Below are 21,217 nucleotides of genomic sequence, written 5' to 3'. Positions count from 1 at the left end.
CATGAGGACGATTCCGTTTTGAACAGAAAAGAGGTCTTTGAGGACTCAGAGATGGAGGGTGGCACTGAGTCCCGGCCGACAGGGAAACACAGGGCTCCAGCTGCAGCTGGATCCAGGTGGGTTCTTTCTTCTCAAAGTGCCCGATACCCACCAGTCACATCAGCATCACCCGGGAATTGTTAGAAATACAATTCTTGGGTCTCACCTGAGATACATTGTCAGAAACTCTGGGGATGGGGCACACAAATCTGACTTGGAATAAGTTCCCGTTCACATTGCAAACCACTGCTCTAGCCTGCCAAAAATCTTGTAGTAGGTGGTAAGGCTTAGAATTGCCACAACTTTCTTTCTTAAAAAGAAAAACACAAAACAGGAGAGTAACAAGAAATGAGTCTCTATGTCTAGACGCCAGAATAAAAGCCACATATAACCTAGATTTTATATAGTGCCCAGGAAAAGCAAAAGACATATTGACCATCTTGTCCAAAAGCCTCACATTTGGAGAATTAAAACAGTTCTGGTAGAGGCCTGTTAAGTTCTAGGTAGACTAAATTAAGTAAAACTTAATCATCACGGCTGTAAATTCTTTGTTGCCTTTATTCCCCAGAAAAACACCCTCAGAAAAGGCGCTGGGATTCCTTCTGGCCCTCTGAAAATTGTGTTTCTGATGCAACCGCCCATTAAAAAAAACGCAATCCCAAATTAAAAACCCCCAAAACGGAGCAGCGGGGCGGGCGCCACCATCCTGAGGCATCTCTGCCGTTTCCCAGCCACACTAATGCGGACTCAGTGCTCCTTTCCCGGGCTTGTCTTCGGGAAGTGTCTTTCCCAAAGACAAATAAATCACTCCTTGTTTTTTCCAGACCTGAAATTAGCGGTGACTCAGAGCGCTCTGAATCGCCACAGTCGCCTGGGCAAAGAGGAAAAATGTGCAGATTTTTCCTCTCGCCCAAGGGCCAGACGTGCCGTGCTGGGCCAATCAGGCGAGGACGGCGGGAATCTCACCAAAGTAGGTAAAAAATGCGGGACGCGCGGCCCCCGCGACCGCCCGCGCCCCGGCTCCCGCTGGTCCTTTCTTCGTCCCTCCCTCCCTCCCTCCTCCTCCTCCTCCCACCTGCCCTCTTCTTGGTTTAGGCAATGGCCCAGCAATGCAGATCAAATGGTGTGAGTCGAGACTCTTAAATCAGCATTTGAGGTGCAGAGCTGTGGCTGAGCACATGATGAGGTGCTAAGAGGAGTGAAGCTAAGTGATCAGGACTCCGAGAACACTTAAAAACGGAAATGGACGCGGGAAAGGGTTGTTCATAAAAGAAGAAAAGCATACAGCACCCAGCATGACCCTAAAACTCACTGACAGTTTGCTTCGTGTGTGTGATGAGCCTCCTAAAGCCATATCTGTGTGGTGACACCTGGCACATGACTCACCACACATGAAGCTGCCAATTTCAAATTAGTTCAGGGATGTTTCCTACCACCTCCTCCTCTCCACGTGTCAGTATCCAGGAGTCTTCCAGGAAACAGGCCCATTTCCTCCATATCTCTTTACCCCTGGGATAAGGAGATATTGATTTTGGTTTAAGGAACCTCACATCCTTTTCACAGGTCTGTCTTTCTTTATTGACATCATTTGCCAACTGCATCCCAGAAGATTACAGGAGGTGTAAAAGCCGCAGGCTTGAATACCCAGCCCCTGGGAGGCCCCACGGCACTGCACCTGAACCCGCTGGCTCTTACTGACAGGCCAAGATGGATGCAGGCCTCCCTCCTCCTCCTCCTCCTCCTCCTCCACCCCCCCTCCCGACTCCTCCGCCGCGGGCCCCGCCCCCTATCACCCCTCCCCCTCCAAGGCCCCGCCCCTCGCGGCGGCGCACACCTGGCCAGGTGGCTACTTCCATGTAAGGGCAACGGCGGCGCAGTGGGCGGGGGGTACGTGGCCTCGCCCCGGTGAAGGGGCCACCGCCCCTCGCCCGCAGGTACCAGCTGAAGCTCCGCCCCCTCGTCCGGAGCTGTTGGGGGAGGACCTCGCCCCCGCCTCACAGGCCAGAGCTGGTGAGGGGTACCCGGTGCCCCTTCTCCGGAAGGCGAAGAAGACCCCGCCCCCGCGGAGTCGGGGCTGGGGGACTGCCGGGGCGGGGCGTTGCCAGGCCGGCCGGTTGCGCAGCAACGGTGGGCAGCGCGTGACGTGCGCCGCCGCGTCTGGGCCCGAGGCGCCCGCCAGTCTTTGGGAGGCTAGCGGGGCTGTTGTGAGGAGGTCGCTCCGCAGACTTGGTGCTCGCCGGCTCCCTCTCCGCGCTCTGCGGCCGCCGCGGCGAAGATGGTAAGCTGGGGGCCCGGGGCGCCGCGGGGTCGGGGCGGCGGCGCGGGGGGACCCGGGCTTCGGCAGCCGCGGACCCGCTGGGCCCCGCGCCGGGGCGGCTCCCCGGCCGCTGCATTCTCGCCGTCGCCGCCGGCGCGGGGCCTCTCCCTGGCCTCGGTAGCCCAGCCGGGGTCGACCCCCCGCCCCGGCGACGCCGCCCGGGGTCCGCCCGCGCTCGCGGGTGGGGCCTCTTTGGCGCACGTTTCGCCGAGGCCGGGAGCTGGCGGTCGGCGACTCGGGCGGTTTCGGCCCCTGAGGTCTGTGCGTCTTGAGGAGGGAACGAGGCCTTTATTGAGCCACCTGGGGGCCGGCATGGCCACCGAGCGTGACCCCCGCGATTCCGAACCGGGCCTGCGGTCCTTTGCTGCCGCCCCCGGTGGTCCGCGTCCCGCAGCTCCTCGTCCTCCGCGTTCGGCCGGGCGGTGGCCTGTCCGGCCTCCATGTACGGTCACAGATTTTCTTTTACCTGCAAACAGGTTGGCTCTGCCAGTATTTAGCGTGCAGGGGGTGGGCATGATGCTGGGATGCTAACTAAAGCAAATGAAAAAGCTTTTAAAAGTCCATTAAGCTCTCCGAGTCGCTAAAAGTAAAGCAGGTGTTGGACTGCTTAATTCACGTATTTTCTCCTCTAAACTGTCACTCTCTTTTGCTGTAGAACCGTGCTCTTAAGTGGACGATCAAGTAGGACATTTTGTCATTTTCTGTAGTCTGCGCATACTGTTACCATTTTTGGTCAATGATTTGCAGGCAAAGGCTTACCAGACTTTGCTGGAAATATTACACTGTTATTGCATCTGTCTGCCTGGAAACAGTTGGTACCAGTTTATCTTCCTACACAATGTTTTCACTGAATGACAGTTTGGGTTTTCTTAAGGTATTGCACCTTTCAGGGCTATGCAGACTGGCTCAGTGGTGGAAGAAAATGAGAGATTAAACAGTAGTTTCTGGATGACTGAGGATATGTAGTACGAATTTGATGTTGTTCAGTTTTTGATTCTTCTTTGGTTTGATTTTGTAAGCTACAAAGGAGATCGGCATCTTACAACTTTCTAACTTCTTTAAGATTGTACTACTTTATATTACTACTTTATGCTAAAAGACTTAATCTAAGGGCTTTGAGTTTTCATAAATTTAAGACCATCCACTCAGACGAAAGTGCTTTGAATCAGGCTGGAGCCGGCTTTAGTGCCTTCTGATTTGACATAACTTTATTTTCTGTTTGAAAATAGGACCAAACCTTTTTACTTTAGCTAAATGCTTAAACTTTAAAGCTTAGCTTTCTTATTTCTATACATTCAAATAAAATGAAGAGTCTGTTTAAAATATTTATGGTCCGGAAGGAGGAGGAGAAATAAAAATCAAGATGGGTGATTCCGAGTACGTTTCAAACTTAGGGAGGTCTGAAGAACTTATGAACTACTCTTGTTAGGATGCTTGCAAAGAAAGAGAGTTTAGGATACAGGTGACCATTTTTATTTTATTATTTTAATTGACACAGTTGACTTACAATGTTATGTTCATTTCTGCTGTCCAGCAGAGTGCTTCAGTCATACATATATATACATTCTTTTTTAAATATTGTTTTCCAGTATGGTTTATCATAGGATGTTGAATATAGTTTTCTGTGCTATACAGTAGGATCTATATATAAAAGCTTACATCTGCTAACCCCAACCTCAGTCTGTCCCTCCCCAACCTCCTCCCCCTTGGCAACCACAAGTCTGTTCTCTTTGTCTGTGAGTCTGTGTCTGTTTTGTAGATCAGTTCATTTGTGCAGATGACCATTTTTAAAGCTTACTCTTGTATTTAGCCTTATGAGCACAGAGCTTCTCCCTTCATTCCAGCTATTAGAGAATATTATGAAGATGTACGTTTATTCCCTGATTTTAGCACTTTACCTCTGTATTTGAAACTGTTTAGATCTGTTGGTTGGATAGTTGGTTCCAAGTTTCTAAGATTTTTTTTTTTTTCAGATTAAATTTTAACTGTTGATGGATTTGTTCTACGTTAACAAAATCACTTCCTGGTACTCACCAAGTCTTCTCGAAGCACTTGGGAATAAAGCAATTTGAAACCAACTCAGATCACCCTGAGCACTTTAAGATGAGATTTCATGTTTTTGAAGTCTCACTTTACAGTGCCCAAAAAAAAAAAAAGCCTACCCTCCACAGGAACCACATCTGCACACTCCAAACAAAACTTTGGTGTGCGTGTGTACTGGGTGCGCCAGCTTCCTCATACAAAGATTATTTACCAGCCTACCATCAAATTCCTAGGGTTATCTGCTGAGTAGTTCTTCCTGTTGGGTATGGATTGAGACATCACAGGAGACTGTCGACCTAGCTCCTCTTGTAACCAGTGGCTCTCTGGGAAGTCAGAGTGTAGTCTTGTCCCTGAAACAGTAAAGGTCTGCATGATAATCTAACCCTTAACCTTACCCTAATCAGAACTCGGCTGTAACAAACTGAGCTGTTGGCTCAGACTGAATTACACGTGTATTCTTCCACTTGATGATTAGCAAAAACATTTTTACTTACAGCAATCTAGTGGAAGAGGTTGGGCATGTGTTCCTGTGCCCATTTAACATATTAGAAAACAGTCTGTAAAGGTTTAATTGACTTGTGGCCTTTTCTGACTAGGCATCAGGTTTTAAAATAATTTAAAAATTAATTTTGAAACATTTTAAGCAGGAAGGTACACAGAATAATAAGTTTCTTTGTACAAAAAAATAAAAGGTTAACTTTTTGCCATATTTCAGGTTTTTATTTTACCATTACAGGTAAATAGGCATCTTTTTCCTCATCCCATTCCCTTCTCTCCCCAGAGGTAACCACTCCTGTGTAAAAGACGTAATGTACTGGCCGATTAAGGAGATGACTTTTGCAGGTTTTTGCATTTGAGAGAACATTTATTGAAATGAGGAGCATCTCAAAAACAAAAACAAAAAAAAAAGGACAGAGACCTGGGGCTGGTAAATTGAGGAGCCTTGAGGAAGCCTGGGGACAGGTCTTAATCTCAAAGTAAGCAAGGGCAGGATCCTTTTGTTGCCCTGAACACAAAATGATGGGAGTGAATTTCTTAATCTTCACTGCTCTTCAGGAGCTCAGGGCTCAGGTAAAAGTTCAGCATAGTCACCTGAAACTAACACATTTCATTGATGTTTCCATACTTTCAGTTGTACATGTATGCATCCGTAATAATATATGTTGCCTTGACGTATTTTAAGATTTTATATAAATGTTATCATGCTTCTTGTATCCTTTTGCAACTTTGAAAAAAAGAACTTGGTGAGGTTTAGTTCTAGTTTGCCTCCCACCAGCTACTTTCACGAGCCTGTTTCTCTATTTTCACTACTTGGCATTATGAGACTTTGAAAACCAATCTGATAGGTGTGAAATGGTTTCTCATTCTTTTAATTTGCATTTCTCTGATTAGCAGTAGTTGAGTATCTTTTCATTCTTGTTGCAGCTTATGTTTTTACATGCATGTGCTTTCAGTGACCCTGACATTGGGTAAATACTCCTCACGTCTTCATGTAAACTCATTTGTGGAGCCATAAAGTAAATCTAACCTTAAAAGAAAATCAGCGAGAATGTGCTTGTCAAAGCCAGACCTGCATAATGAAGACTAATATACCTTGCCTCTGGCACCTGCTTTTCTTTGCCTGCCTCTCAAGCTGCTAAGTAACAGAAGTTCAGTACTCTTAATTCTAGCCACCTGCCCTTGTGAGGCCCTGGTTGTGGTAGAAATGCACAGTGATCCAGAGTAGAGTTCCATCTTTGCCACAGGCCGTGGAGATTAACATCCTCTGTTCTATACTTATCCTTTTCTTTCTTTTTCCTAGGCGGTACCTCTAGCCAAAATGTTAAAAACAAACACACATGGGATATACGGGAAAACTGTACTTTCTGCTCAATTTTGCTGTGAACCTACAATGTCTCTACAAAATAAAGGCTATTAAAAAAATAAAACAAATAACCATAATCGTTTTTCATAAACAGAATTGTTTTAAATCAAAATGGTGTTTATTGTATACGGGAAGATTCTAAACATTTGTGTTTTTATTTATGTTAATGTAACTTATATTTTCTTTCAATAATAATTAAGATACTTTGAGCCGAACACCACATTTGAAATTTGAAAAAAAAATTGAAACTCTTTAAAAACTGTTGTTTTAACATGTACTTTTTTTTTTATCTACAGGGTAATGCTCTAGTCTGAATAACTAGGCCTGGTCTCTGTCATACTGTTAGCTATTTGCATACCTAAACCACAGAGAATAATAAACCATAAACATGATGCTTGTTATTTAAGCATCTTGAGCTACCTTTCCACATAGCCTAATATTCCTCTCTAGGTTTTCCGTGAAAGACATACCCAAAGATTTATATGTAACACTCAGAAGTATTTTAATCAGTTTTTCTTCTGTCCCTGCCTCCTTGCCTTGGTGTTAGAAATGAGTTTTCACTTGGAGTTGTCCTGCTTCTAAAAGCTGTCTCCTGTTCATTTTGCTTGAAATTTTACATTGGGAGAAGCATAGAAAAATAAACATCAGATTGGTTCATCTCAGTAATGCTTTGACAGACTTGTTACTTAATTCATGGAATCTTGGAATTCATGTACAAGGAATCTTCTGTACAAGGGCCCCCATAGAGTTGAGTACATAGTCTTGAGTGATCCTTAACTCTTGTAAGATTGTCTTCTAGTAGCTGACATTGTAATGCTTATGTGCTGTTTACCCTATTTCATGATTTGTTTGCTGTGTTAAAGAATCAATTTTTGGTAGATCTTTTAAAAGTAGCTCATTTCAGGAAAAATGCAGTCAGAATTCTTAAAATTCATATTTTAATCTGTAGTGTGAAATGGTGGAGATTTTGGCTTTATTTTTTTGACATGACAAGGGACCGTCAAAGAACTCTTATTCTGTTGCAACAAGGCTTAGGACGAGCACTTGAAAGGTAGAAACTTCAGTGCGTACTGTAGCAGGAAACCTACATTTAAAACTGATTTATCTGTGTGTTTGTGCTTTTGGATCACATTAGAGGAAGACTGTTTACTACTTTCAACATTTTTGCGTTACTTTATAGGTTGTTCCTCCTATTTCTACCCATATTTTTCTACCCATAGAATTTTCTACCCATATTCCTATCTTGGCTTGTTTTCAGAAGATGGCCAACTTGTAAATTTTTAAATTCTTTCACAAAGCACATTTTTGCTGGTGGTAGTGTTGTTGTTTTTTTTTTTTTTTTTTTTAAAGTAATAGAGCTAAAACTAAAGCATGGGCAGATATAGGTAAAACTTCTCCATCTGGCTCTGGAGCTATCTTTTAAGTCAGTATGGAAGCTCTGAAGCTCTGAGGAATTCTCAAATCATTGAGGCCTTGTTTTAAAAACATTGTAAGTCACCTTTAGACCAATGTTGTCGAATAGAAATAAAATGTGCGTTACATATGTATTTTTAAATTTTCTAGTAGCCCCATTAAAAAGGTAAAAAGAAAAGACGAAATTTGTTTAACCCAATATATCTGAAATATTGTATCAACATTTAATCAATTAAAAAATGAGACATTTTTACATTCTTTTCTCATACAAATTGTTTGAAATCCACTGTATATTTTATACTCAGCACAGCTCAATTAGATGCTCAATTTTCATTGGAAATATTTGGTATATATTTAGACATAAAATTTATAGTTGAAAAAGCAGAGTTATATACTTAAGTTGCTCCAAGCATACTTAGTTTTCCAGTAATGGAATTGAAATCAATTTAAAAATTTAAGTTAATTAAAGTGAAATAAAATAAAAAATGCAGTTCCTCGGCAGCACTGGCCATGTTTAATGGACTCTCTAAACCACATGTGGTTAGTGGCCACCTTAATGGACCAGCCTCAGACTTTGTGGATTGGCCTGTTTAATTTGTAAGGGGACGTTAGTGTGGGTACAACACTTTTGTTAATTCGCGGCATGTCTGCATATGACTGACAGTGCTGAGATAGCCTGTGAATCCCTTTTATGGAATTTATTAAGATGTTTTGTGGGACTAGATTGTTGAGCTCCATTGGCTAGGATTTGTATATTTCAATAGCACAATACCTCTCCTAGTAGGCCCACAACAGATGTTACCAAATGAACACAAATGAGTGAATGAGAGGGCATTCTTCATTATGATGGGGCCGGCTCCCATGGAGATGGATTACTTTAATTTTTATACTTTCTATTCCCACATACCTTTTTTAAAATACAATGGGAATTGAGTTTTAAGTACTGAACTAATTGAATAGTACCTCCCCTTTGTATATTGCGTTATAATTTAGTTAGAGTCTTAACAGTGAAAATCCTTTGAGATAGATAAGGCAAGTATTATTAGAGTAGCACCTTTCAACTAATTCTGACATGCAAAAACTGCTCAGTAATGCCAGTTCCCTTTCTTTCTTAAAAATGAAACTGAATGGTATTTGATGCTCATTGAGGCATCCTGAACCATAGAAAAGCACTTGAAAGCGTAACAAATGAAAGAACAAGAAGTAATGCTTAGATAACTTATAAGTATTTACTGTGTGTCAGGCATTGTGTTAACTTATCTCACTCAATCCTTATAGCAACCCAGTGAGGTAGGTATTGTTATCATTACTGTTAAACTATACTGAGAAGTGGTTAAGAGCTTGAGCCCAGAGTCTGGCTGCCTAGGTTTTTTGAATCTTGGCTCTGCCACTTACTGACTGTATAACCTTAGACACATTACTGACTGTTCTGTGCCTCAATTTCATCATTCCTTCAAGTGGGAATGGTAATAGTACTTAACCATCACAACATTTTGTCGATGCATGTAAGTAAAGCCATGCCTGGCACATAGTAAAGTGCTTATCAGCACTGGCTAAAATAATAATATTAAACAACCTTAGATCCAAGTTTAACAGTCTCTTTATATTCTGAGTATACCAGTGTATACTTCAGTAATTGTAGATAAAATGAAACTGGTGAAGGAGTGCATAAAAACATGTTTCTAATTGTTTATTATTTCTTTAAACTAATTTTATTTTACTTGGAGTCATTATATATGATCATTTTTTATGATCAACTTTTTAATTTGACTTTTCAGGTGATTTTGATCCTTGATGTAAAAATATCTTCCACTCATAGTTATATTTTTCTTGAAGTAATTAATGGAGAATGAAACACAGTTGTTCATTGCCCTCAAGGTTTAGAATAGCAATCATCAATAAATATTTGAGAAGTTATTATATGCCAAGAACTGACCCAGGTACTTGGCATAGAGTACAGAAAAACAAAGTCCATTCCTTGTAGAAGTTATATTCTAATGGGGGTGGGCGGCTGGGAGGGACAACCAAAAAATTACAAGATCATGTCAGGTAATGGCAACTGGTGTGAAAAAAATAGGGTGATCAATAGGGAGTACTAGAAAAGTTGGCTACCTTGGGGTAGATTCTTAGGGAAGTCCTCTTGGGGTGACATTTGAGCTTAAGACTTGCATGGCAAGAAGGAGCTAGCTAGCCATGTTAAGAGCATTTCAGGTAGAAGGAACTCTGTAAGTAGAAAGGCCTTGAGAAGAGAATGAGCTTGACATGCCAGGGACAAAAAAGGTTTGTGTAGTTGGAATTCAGTGAAAAGCAGGGAGAAAAGTAGGAAATGGACTGTAGGCAGGAGCTAGAGCTGGGTGAGCCAAGGTGATTGCACCAGGAAGCTGTCGGGTGACTGGTGGTAGGGAGGTGTTAGGGTGTTAAGTTGTGGAGTGAGATAGGATTTAGATGTACAAATGGGGACAAAACTGATTGACTGTTGCTATTATTCAATCAGTCAGTGGTAGCTTGGATTAGGATTGTTAGTACTGGGATAGTGAGAAGTGATTGGATATTGTATATTTGGGGGAAGAGCTGACAGGACTTACTGATCATATGGGTGTGTGGCATAGGGGAAAGAAAGACATCAAGGATAATTCCGAAGATTTAGACCTGAGCCACTAGGTAGTTGGTGGTGTCATTGTGCTGGGGTCTTATATAAAAGAAGCCAAAATAGTTCGGCAAAAATTGAGGTTCTTGGGGCTTCCCTGGTGGCGTAGTGGTTGAGAGTCCGCCGATGCAGGGGACACGGGTTCGTGCCCCGGTCCGGGAAGATCCCACATGCAGCGGAATGGCTGGGCCTGTGAGCCATAGCCGCTGAGTTTGCGCATCTGGAGCCTGTGCGCCGCAACGGGAGAGGCCACTGCAGTGAGAGGCCTGCGTATTGCAAAAATAAAAAAAATAATAATTGAGTTTCTTGGAACTTTGAGGAACGACAAATTGATCCAGAAGTATTACAGAGCTTTAAAATATCTTCACATCTGATTGTAGTAATAATGTATGTTCATTATAGAACATTAAGGAAAATTGAGTTGTAATGACAGTCCTATCCAAAGTGCATTTGGTGCACTTTCTTTCAGGCCATTTTAAACATGTGCTCATTCTTTCAATAAATAAGTGTTAGGTACCTTCTGGGAATCAAGTACTGTTGTAGGTTCTAGAGATTCAACAGTATACAAGACAAAGTCCCTTTTCCTATGGAATATACATTCTCATGGGGGAGACAGGTAAGAAATCAGTAAATAAATAATTGGAGATTTTAATAAGTACTATAATGGAAATAAGGGAGATAGTGCATATCTGGAGAATGTCAGTGTAGATTTTTCTCAAACAGTTGAGTTCATCTGTAACAGTTTTATGTCATTTATTTCTCACATCTCAATGTGACAAGGGTGTCAAGCTAATTTAATGGGGAAACGAATAGCGTCTTCAACAAATGATGCTGGGACAGCTGATGTCCACATGAATGAATTTGGATCCCTGCTTCACACTATATACAAAATTTAACTCAAAATGGGTCATAGACCTAAATATAAGAGCTAAAGCTATAAAACTCCTAGAAGAAAACATAGGCATAAATCTTTGTGAACTTGGATTAGGCAGTGTTTTTTGACAATTTTCGTGGTATTTTTAGGCAGTGACACCAATAGCACAGGTGCCAAGAGAAAAATAGGTAAATTGGACTTTATTAGAATTGAAAACTTATTTGCATCAAAGAACACCATTGAGAAAGTGGAAAAGACAACCCGGAGAATGGGAGAAATTATTTGTAAATCATAACGTCTGACAAGGAACTTGCAGAATATATGAAGGACTCTTACAACTCAACAATAAAAAGACAACTGATTATACGGGCAAAGGCTTTGAATAGACATTTTTCTAAAGGAAGATACACAGATGGTCAATAAGCTCATGAAAATATGCTCAAAATCATTAGCCACCTGGAAATGCAGATCAAAACATAGTGAGATCCTATTTCATACCCACTAGGATGGCTGTAAAAAAACTAACATGTTGGCAAGGGCATGGGGAAGTTGGAACCCTCCCGCATATGTTGCTGGTGGGAATGTAAAATGGTGCAGCCATTTTGGAAAATGGTTTGACATTTCCTTAAGAAGTTAAACTTAGGCGTTACCATATGACCCAGCAGTTTCACTCCTAGTTATATACCCAAGTGAAATGAAAACACATGTCCACATAAAAACTGGTACATGAATGTTCATAGTGTTATTCATAATAGCCTCAAAGTGGAAACAACCCAAATGTCCATTGACTGATGATTGGATAGATAAAATGTAGTATATCTGTACAATGGAGTATTATTTGTCAGTAAAATAAATGATGTGCTGATACATGCTATGACATGGATGAACCTTAACATATGTAAAGTGAAAGAAGCCAGTCAGAAAAAGACTGCATGTTGTATGATTTCATTTATATAGAATATCCAGGATTGGCAGATACATAGAGACAGGAAGTAAATTTGTGGTTGGCTAGGTTTGGGGTGGGGAAGAAAGGGGAAGAGGAGGGATTGTTCATGAGTACTGGGTTTCTTTTTGAGGTGTTCAGAATATTCTAAAACTAGACTGTGATGGATGCACAAATGTGAATATACTAAAGCCCACTGAATTTACACTTTAAATGGGTCAATTTTATGGTATGTTAAATATATCTGTAAAAACTATTTAAACTGTAATGGTATTATGCATATACAGTGATTGGTATTAAATCATCTTCCTGTTAGATTTAAATCCGTATTGTAAGTAGTGCCCAGTCATCCTTGAGCATAAATCTTTGCCTTCATTGGCATTGTTTGTTCAAAATAGAGTCCTAGGTATGCAGTTACTGAGTCAAAAGTTTTGTGTTTGTGTGTATATATTTTTGATTTTAAAAATTTGCTCATCATAGAAAACTTGGAAAATAGAGGAAACTAGGGAGTAGATAAAAGTCACTTATATTCCCACTGTTAGAGATGAAATTTCTTTTTCCTCTATGTATTTTAGTGTACATAAAACTTTATATCCAGCTTAGTTTTTCACTTAAACCAAATCATAAATATTTCCCCCATGTCATTAAAAGCTTACTGTAAACCTAATTTTAACAGCTGTATCACAAGCTATCCTGTGGATATATTATGATTTTCTTAGTAATTCTTCTGTTTTTATTTGGACTGTCTCATTTTTAGTATTATGCAGATTATTTCCGCAGAATAAATTCCTTGAAGTAGGAATACTAGGTTAAAGGGTCAAAGAGTTTAGATTGTTTTACGGCTCTTGGTAAAAATGGCCAAATTGCTTCCTGAAAGGTAACAGTGAGTAATATCGTTGCCTGTGGTGGAAGATAAATCTGGAAGGGTAGGTTGGTTCAGATAATAAAGGGCCTCTTATGCTGTGTTAATGAATTTGGACTTTTGTGGGTGCTTGGGAATTGGTGAAGATTTTTAATCTTGGGCATGATAGAAGATTTGAGGAGTAGATGAGAAGGAATAGATTTGAAATACACATTTAAGGAGGAATTGGTAGGGCTTAGAAACTGAGTGTGACCACGGAACAAAGGTAGATCAGTTAACCAACAGCATCAAGTCTGCTTCCTGTCTTCGGTTCACTGACATGCTAGCTCATCCTCCAGAGAAGCCAAGTTGTTAAGCTAAGACAACATCGTTTACCATTAGCTTATGGTGTGTTCAGTATTATCTTTCTCCAAAGGGACTAGAGTAATTTTTACATTGTTGCTCTTGAAGTAAAAACTAAAAGTAATGTATACTTTTTCCATTAAGGATAATTTACATAAAGTAAAATTCACCATTTTTAGTGTAAGTTCTGCAGATTTTGGCCATATACAGTTGTGTAAGTACTACCACAATCAAAATATAGAATAGTTCCTTCACTCCAAAAAAGTGCCCATATTAATACCTCCTCCAATCCCCAACAACCACTGATGTTCTTTTTAAAAAAATTTTTAAATTTAATTTTATTTATTTTTTTTATACAGCAGGTTCTAATTAGTCATCAGTTTTATACACATTAGTGTATACATGTCAATCCCAATCGCCCAATTCAGCACACCCACACCCGCCACTTTCCCCTCTTGGTGTCCATACGTTTGTTCTCTACATCTGTGTCTCATTTTCTGCCCTGCAAACCGGTTCATCTGTACCATTTTTCTAGGTTCCACATATATGCGTTAATAGACGATATTTGTTTTTCTCTTTCTGACTTACTTCACTCTGTATGACAGTCTCCAGATGCACCCATGTCTCTACAAATAACCCAATTTCGTTCCTTTTTATTGAGTAATATTCCATTGTGTATATGTACCACACCTTCTTTATCCATTCGTCTGTCGATGGGCATTTAGGTTGCTTCCATGACCTGGCTATTGTAAATAGTCTGCAATGAAACATTGGGGTGCATGTGTCTTTTTGAATTATGGTTTTCTCTGGGTATATGCCCAGTAGTGGGATTGCTGGATCACATGGTAATTCTATTTTCAGTTTTTTAAGGAACCTCCATACTGTTCTCCATAGTGGCTGTATCAATTTACATTCCCACCAACAATGCAAGAGGGTTCCCTTTTCTCCACACCCTCTCTAGCATTTGTTGTTTGTAGATTTTCTGATGATGCCCATTCTAACTGGTGTGAGGTGATACCTCATTGTAGTTTTGATTTGCATTTCTCTAATAATTAGTGATGTTGAGCAGCTTTTCATGTGCTTCTTGGCCATCTGTATGTCTTCTTTGGAGAAATGTCTATATAGGTCTTCTGCCCATTTTTGGATTGGATTCTTTGTTTTTTTAATATTGAGCTGCATGAGCTGTTTATATATTTTGGAGATTAATCCTTTGTCCGTTGATTCGTTTGCAAATATTTTCTCCTATTCTGAAGGTTGTCTTTTGGTCTTGAGTATGGTTTCCTTTGCTGTACAAAAGCTTTGAAGTTTCATTAGGTCCCATTTGTTTATTTTTGTTTTTATTTCCATTATCTAGGAGATGGATCAAAAAAGATCTTGCTGGGATTTATGTCAAAGAGTGTTCTTCCTGTGTTTTCCTCTAAGAGTTCTATAGTGTCCGGTCTTACATTTAGGTCTTGAATCCATTTTGAGTTTATTTTTGTGTATGGTGTTAGGGAGTGTTCTAATTTCATTCTTTTATGTGTAGCTGTCCAGTTTCCCCAACACCACTTATTGAAGAGACTGTCTTTTCTCCATTGTGTATTCTTGCCTCCTTTGTCATAGATTAGTTGACCATAGGTGTGTGGGTTTATCTGTGGGCGTTCTTTCTTGTTCCATTGATCTGTGTTTCTGTTTTTGTGCCAGTACCATATTTTCTTGATTACCGTAGCTTTATAGTATAGTCTGAAGTCAGGGAGTCTGATTCCTCCAGCTCCGTTTTTTTCCCTCAAGATTGCTTTGGCTATTCGGGGTCTTTTGTGTGTCCATACAAATTTTAAGGTTTTTTGTTCTAGTTCTGTAAAAAATGCCATTGGTAATTTGATAGGGATTACATTTAATCTGTAGATTGCTTTGGGTGTATAGTCATTTTCACAGTATTGATTCTTCCAGCCCAAGAACATGGTATATCTCTCCATCTGTTGGTATCATCTTTAATTTCTTTCATCAGTGTCATATAGTTTTCTGCATACAGGTCTTTAGTCTCCCTAGGTAGGTTTATTCCTAGGTATTTTATTCTTTTTGTTGCAATGGTGAATGGGATTGTTTCCTTAATTTCTCTTTCAGATTTTTCATCATTAGTGTATAGAAATGCAAGAGAGTTCTGTGCATTAATTTTGTATCCTGCAACTTTACCAAAGTCATTGATTAGCTCTAGTAGTTTTCTGATGACATCTTTAGGATTCTCTATGTACAATGTCATGTCATTTGCAGACAGTGACAGTTTTACTTCTTCTTTTCCAATTTGTATTCCTTTTATTTGTTTTTCTTCTCTGATTGCTGTGGCTAGGACTTCCAAAACTATGTTGAATAATAGTGGTGAGAGTGGACATCCTTGTGTTGTTTCTGATCTTAGAGGAAATGCTTTCAGTTTTTCACCATTGAGAATGATGTTTGCTGTGGGTTTGTCATATATGGCCTTTGTTATGTTGAGGTAGGATCCCTCTATGCCCACTTTCTGGAGAGTTTTTATCATAAATGGGTATTGAATATTGCCAGAAGCTTTTTCTGCCATCTATTGAGATGATCATATGGTTTTTATTCTTCAATTTGTTAATATGGTGTATCACATTGATTGATTTGTGTATATTGAAGAATCCTTGCATCCCTGGGATAAATCCCACTTGATCATGGTGTACGATCCTTTCAATGTGTTGTTGGATTCTGTTTGCTAGTATTTTGTTGAGGATTTTTGCATCTATATTCATCAATGATATTGGTCTGTAATTTTCTTTTTTTGTAGTATCTTTGTCTGCTTTTGGTATCAGGGTGCTGGTGGCCTCACAGAATGAGTTTGGGTGTGTTCCTTCCTCTGCAATTTTTGGAAGAGTTTGAGAAGGATGGGTGTTAGCTCTTCTCTAAATGTTTGATAGAATTCACCTGTGAAGCCATCTGGTCCTGGACTTTTGTTTGTTGGAAGATTGTTAATCACAGTTTCAATTTCATTACTTGTGATTGGTCTGTTCATATTTTCTGTTTCTTCCTGGTTCAGTCTTGGAAGGTTATACATTTCTAAGAATTTGTCCATTTCTTCCAGGTTGTCCACTTTATTGGCATAGAGTTGCTTGTAGTAGTCTCTTAAGGATGCTTTGTATTTCTGTGGTGTCTGTTGTAACTTCTCCTGTTTCATTTGTATTTTTATTGATTTCAGTCCTCTCCCTCTTTTTCTTGATAAGTCTGGCTAATGGTTTATCAATTTTGTTTATCTTCTCAAAGAACCAGCTTTTAGTTTTATTGATTTTTGCTGTTGTTTTCTTTGTTTCTATTTCATTTATTTCTGCTCTGATCTTTATGGTTTCTTTCCTTCTGCTAACTTTGGGTTTTGTTTGTTCTTTCTCTAGTTCCTTTAGGTGAAAATTTAGATTGTTTATTTGAGATTTTTCTTGTTTCTTGAGATAGGCTTGTGTAGCTATAAACTTCCCTCTTAGAACTACTTTTGCTGCATCTCATAGGTTTTGGATCATCGTGTTTTCATTATCATTTGTCTCTAGGTATTTTTTGATTTCCTCTTTGATTTCTTCAGTGATCTCTTGGTATTTAGTAACATTGTTTAGCCTCCATTTGTTTGTGTTTTTTGTTTTTTTCCCTGTAATTCATATCTAATCTCATAGCGTTGTGGTCAGAAAAGATGCTTGATATGATTTCAGTTTTCTTAAATTTACTGAGGCTTGATTTGTGACCCAAGATGTGATCTGTCCTGGAGAATGTTCCATGTGCACTTGAGAAGAAAGTGTAATCTGCTGTTTTTGGATGGAATGTCCTATAAATATCAATTAAATCTATCTGATCTATTGTGTCATTTAAAGCTTCTCTTTCCTTATTTATTTTCATTTTGGATGATCTGTCCATTGGTGTGAGGTGTTAAAAGTCCCCCACTGTTATTGTGTTACTGTTGATTTCCTCTTTTATAGCTGTTAGCAGTTGCCTTATGTATTGAGGTGCTCCTATGTTTGGTGCATATATATTTATAGTTGTTATATCTTCTTGGATTGATCCCTTGATCATTATGTAGTGTCATTCCTTGTCTCTTGTAACATTCTTTTTTTTAAAGTCTGTTTTATCTGATATGAGTAGTGCTACTCCAGCTTTCTTTTGATTTCCATTTGCATGGAATATCTTTTTCCAACCCCTCACTTTCAGTCTGAATGTGTCCCTATGTCTGAAGTGGGTCTCTTGTAGACAGCATATATATGGGTCTTGTTTTTGTATCCATTCAGCAAGCCTGTGTCTTTTGGTTGGAACATTTAATCCATTCACATTTAAGGTAATTATCAATATGTATGTTCCTATGACCATTTTCTTAATTGTTTTGGGTTTGTTTTTGTAGGTCCTTTTCTTTTGTGTTTCCCACTTAGAGAAGTTCCTTTAGCATTTGTTGTGGAGCTGGTTTGGTGGTGCTGAATTCTCTTAGCTTTTGCTTGTCTGTAAAGCTTTTGATTTCTCCATCGAATCTGAATGAGATCCTTGCCAGGTAGAGTAATCTTGGTTGTAGGTTCTTCCCTTTCATCACTTTCAGTGTATCATGCCACTCCCTTCAGGCTTGTAGAGTTTCTGCTGAGAAATCAGCTGTTAACCGTATGGGAGTTCCCTCGTATGTTATTTGTCATTTTTCCCTTGCTGCTTTCAGTAAGTTTTCTTTGTCTTTAATTTTTGCCAGTTTGATTACTGTGTGTCTTGGCGTGTTTCTCCTTGGGTTTCTCCCGTATGGGACTCTCTGCGCTTCCTGGACTTGGGTGGCTATTTCCTTTCCCATGTTAGGGAAGTTTTTGACTATAATCTCTTCAGATATTTTCTCTGGTCCTTTCTCTCTCTCTTCTCCTTCTGGGACCCCTATAATGCGAATGTTGTTGAGTTTAATGTTGTCCTAGAGGTCTCTTAGGCTGTTTTCATTTCTTTTCATTCTTTTTTCTTTATTCTGTTCTGCAGCAGTGAATTCCACCATTCTGTCTTCCAGGCCACTTATCCGTTCTTCTGCCTCAGTTATTCTGCTGTTGATTCCTTCTAGTGTAGTTTTCATTTTAGTTATTGCATTGTTCATCTCTGTTTGTTTTTAATTCTTCTAGATCTTTGTTAAACATTTCTTGCATCTACTCAATCTTTGCCTCCATTCTTTTTCCCAGATCCTGGATCATCTTCACTATCATTATTCTGTATACTTTTTCTGGAAGGTTGCCTAACTCCACTTCATGTAGTTGTTTTTCTGGGGTTTTATCTTGTTCCTTCATCTGGGAGGCCCAGCGGCCATGGCTCACGGGCCCAGCTGCTCAGCAGCATGTGGGATCCTCCCGGACCGGGGCACGAACCCGCGCCCCCTGCATTGGCGGTGGACTCCCAACCACTGCGCCACCAGGGAAGCCCCCTGGATCATTTTCACTATCATTATTCTGAATTCTTTTTCTGGAAGGTTGCCTATCTATTTCATTTAGTTGTTTTTCTGGGGTTTTATCTTGTTCCTTCATCTGGTACATAGCTCTCTGCCTTTTCATCTTGTCTCTCTTTCTGTGAATGTGGTTTTTGTTCCACAGGCTGCAGGAGTGTAGTTCTTGCTTCTGCTGTCTGCCCTCTGGTGGATGAGGCTATCTCAGAGGCTTTTGCAAGTTTCCTGATGGGAGGGACTGGTGGTGTGTAGAGCTGACTCACTGATCTGTTCTTTGTCCCTGTCGTTTCTTTCACCTTTGCGCGAATATCATATAAATGGAATTGTGCAGTCATAACCTTTGAGTCTGGGTTCTTTTCACTTAGGATAAGGTATTTGTGCATCAGCAGTTTGTTCCTTTTATTGCAAACAGTATTCCATTCCCCAGTTTAGGAATATATTCTTTGTTTCCTATATTAGTGAAAGATGAGGCAAAATATTGTGGAGATCTTTTTTCCCCCTAATATTAATAAGTGCTTGAAACAGTCATTCTCTCCACCTTGGATAAAACCACTAATAGATATATCTTATTATTAAGTAGTGCTTTTTAAATTTTGTCAACTGCAGAATCAAATGGCTATTTTACAGGGGAGGGGATTGCAGAAATTTTGAAATGTGTCAGTTTGTTTTATGGGATATTGACTTCTTAAAGGTCATACTCTTTGCATATTGAATACTGTATACATTAATGTCTCTTATCTAGCATTTATTTTGAGATTAAGTGATGCTTACATATCAGACAGTTTTAGAAATAAAAGGTATGTATTTGTGACGTTTAGAACAGAATATTAAGTAGAAAACTTACATTGATTAAATAAACATTTATTAAACAGCTTCAGTTCCTGGTAGATGGGGGATTGTGTGTATGTGTTAGGCAGAGGGCATTGATAAAGATACCAAGAGTTGAGGTGATGTCTCATGGTGGTTTTGATTGTTTCCCTGATGATTAGTGATGTTGAGCACCTTTTCACGTACTTCTTGGCCATCTATATGTCTTTGGAAAAATGTGTATTCAGAGCCTCTGCTCATTTTTTAATTGAATTTTTTTTGTTACTGAGTTGTATGTGAGTGAGTTCTTTACATATTTTGGATATGTACCTTATCAGATACCTGATTTGCAAACATTTTCTCCCATTCAATAGATTGCCTTTTCATTTTGTTGATGGTTTCCTTTGCTGTGCAGAAGTGTTTTCATTTGATATCGTTCCACTTACTTATTTTTGCTTTTGTTGCTTTTGCTTTTTGGAGTCAGATCCAAAAAATCATCACCAAGACCTATGTCGAAGAGCTTACCATCTGTGTTTTCTTTTAGGAGATTTGCAATTTCATATCTTCCATTCAAGTCTTTAATCCATTTTTTGAGTTAATTTCCTTATGCTGTAAGATAGTGGTCCAGTGTCATTCTTCTGTACATGACTGTCCACTTTTCCCAAAACCATTTATTAAAAGAGATTGTCCTTTCCCATTGTACAGTTGACCCTTGAATAGCATGGGTTTGAACTGCACAGGTCCACTTAGAGGTGGATTTTTTCAGTAAATATGTGCTGTAGTACTACACGATCTGTGGTTGGTTGAATCCACCAATGCAGAGCCATGGACTTGGAGGGCTGACTATAAAATTATATGCAGATTTTCAATTGTGCAGAGGGTCAGCACCCCTAACCCCCAAGGTGTTCAAGGGTCAACTTTTTATTCTTGGCTCCTTTGACTTAAATTAATTGACCATATATGCATTAGAATGTCAGTTATCAAAAAGACAGAAATAACAAGTGTTGGTGAGGATGTGAAGAAAAGGGAACCCTTGTGCGCTATTGGGGGGGATGTAAATTGGTTCAGCCATTATGGAAATCAGTATGAAGATTCCTCATACTGATTTTTTAATTTAATTAAAAACTAAAGAACTACCATATGATCCATCAACTCCACTTCTGGGTATTTATGCAAAGGAATAAGAGATGTATGCAGCCCCTTGTTCATTGCAGCGTTATTTACAATAGCCAAGGCATAGAAGCAACCTAAGTGTTCACTGATGGATAAGTGAATAAAGAAAATGTGCACACATATATAAATACATAAATGGAATATTATTTAGCCATAAAAAAGGAGATTTTGCCACTTGCAACAACATGGATGGAGCTTGAAGGCATTAAGCTAAGTGAAATAAGTCAAACAGAGGAAGACAAATACCTTATGATCTCAATTATATGTGGAATCCAAAGAAAAAAACCCAAACTCATAGATAAAGAGAACAAATTGGTGGTTGCCAGAGGCAGGGTGGTGGGCAAAATGGGTGAAGGTGGTCAAAAGGTACAAACTTCTAGTTACAAAATAAATAAGTTCTGCAGATGTGATGTACAGCATGGTGACTATAATATTGTAATAGTACTTATTGCATATTTGAAAGTTGCTAAGAGTAGATCT

General features: G+C 39.6%; 1 protein-coding gene across 1 annotated transcript in view; it reads left to right on the top strand.

Annotated features, from left to right (window-relative positions):
* Positions 1 to 2,242: 2,242 nt before the first annotated feature.
* DSTN (destrin, actin depolymerizing factor) overlaps positions 2,243 to 21,217 on the top strand; it is a 36,793-nt gene continuing 17,818 nt past the window's right edge. Inside the window, exon 1 of the mRNA XM_007461789.1 lies at positions 2,243 to 2,317. Within this exon, the coding sequence (XP_007461851.1) occupies positions 2,315 to 2,317 (3 nt within the window). The 5' untranslated portion in view covers positions 2,243 to 2,314. The remainder of the gene's footprint in view (positions 2,318 to 21,217) is intronic.

Source organism: Lipotes vexillifer, unplaced genomic scaffold (genome assembly GCF_000442215.2).
Source record: "Lipotes vexillifer unplaced genomic scaffold, Lipotes_vexillifer_v1.1 scaffold285, whole genome shotgun sequence".
NCBI lineage: Eukaryota > Metazoa > Chordata > Mammalia > Artiodactyla > Lipotidae > Lipotes > Lipotes vexillifer.
The sequence above is the reverse complement of the archived record's forward strand: the minus strand, read 5'-3'. Positions and strand labels throughout refer to the sequence as shown.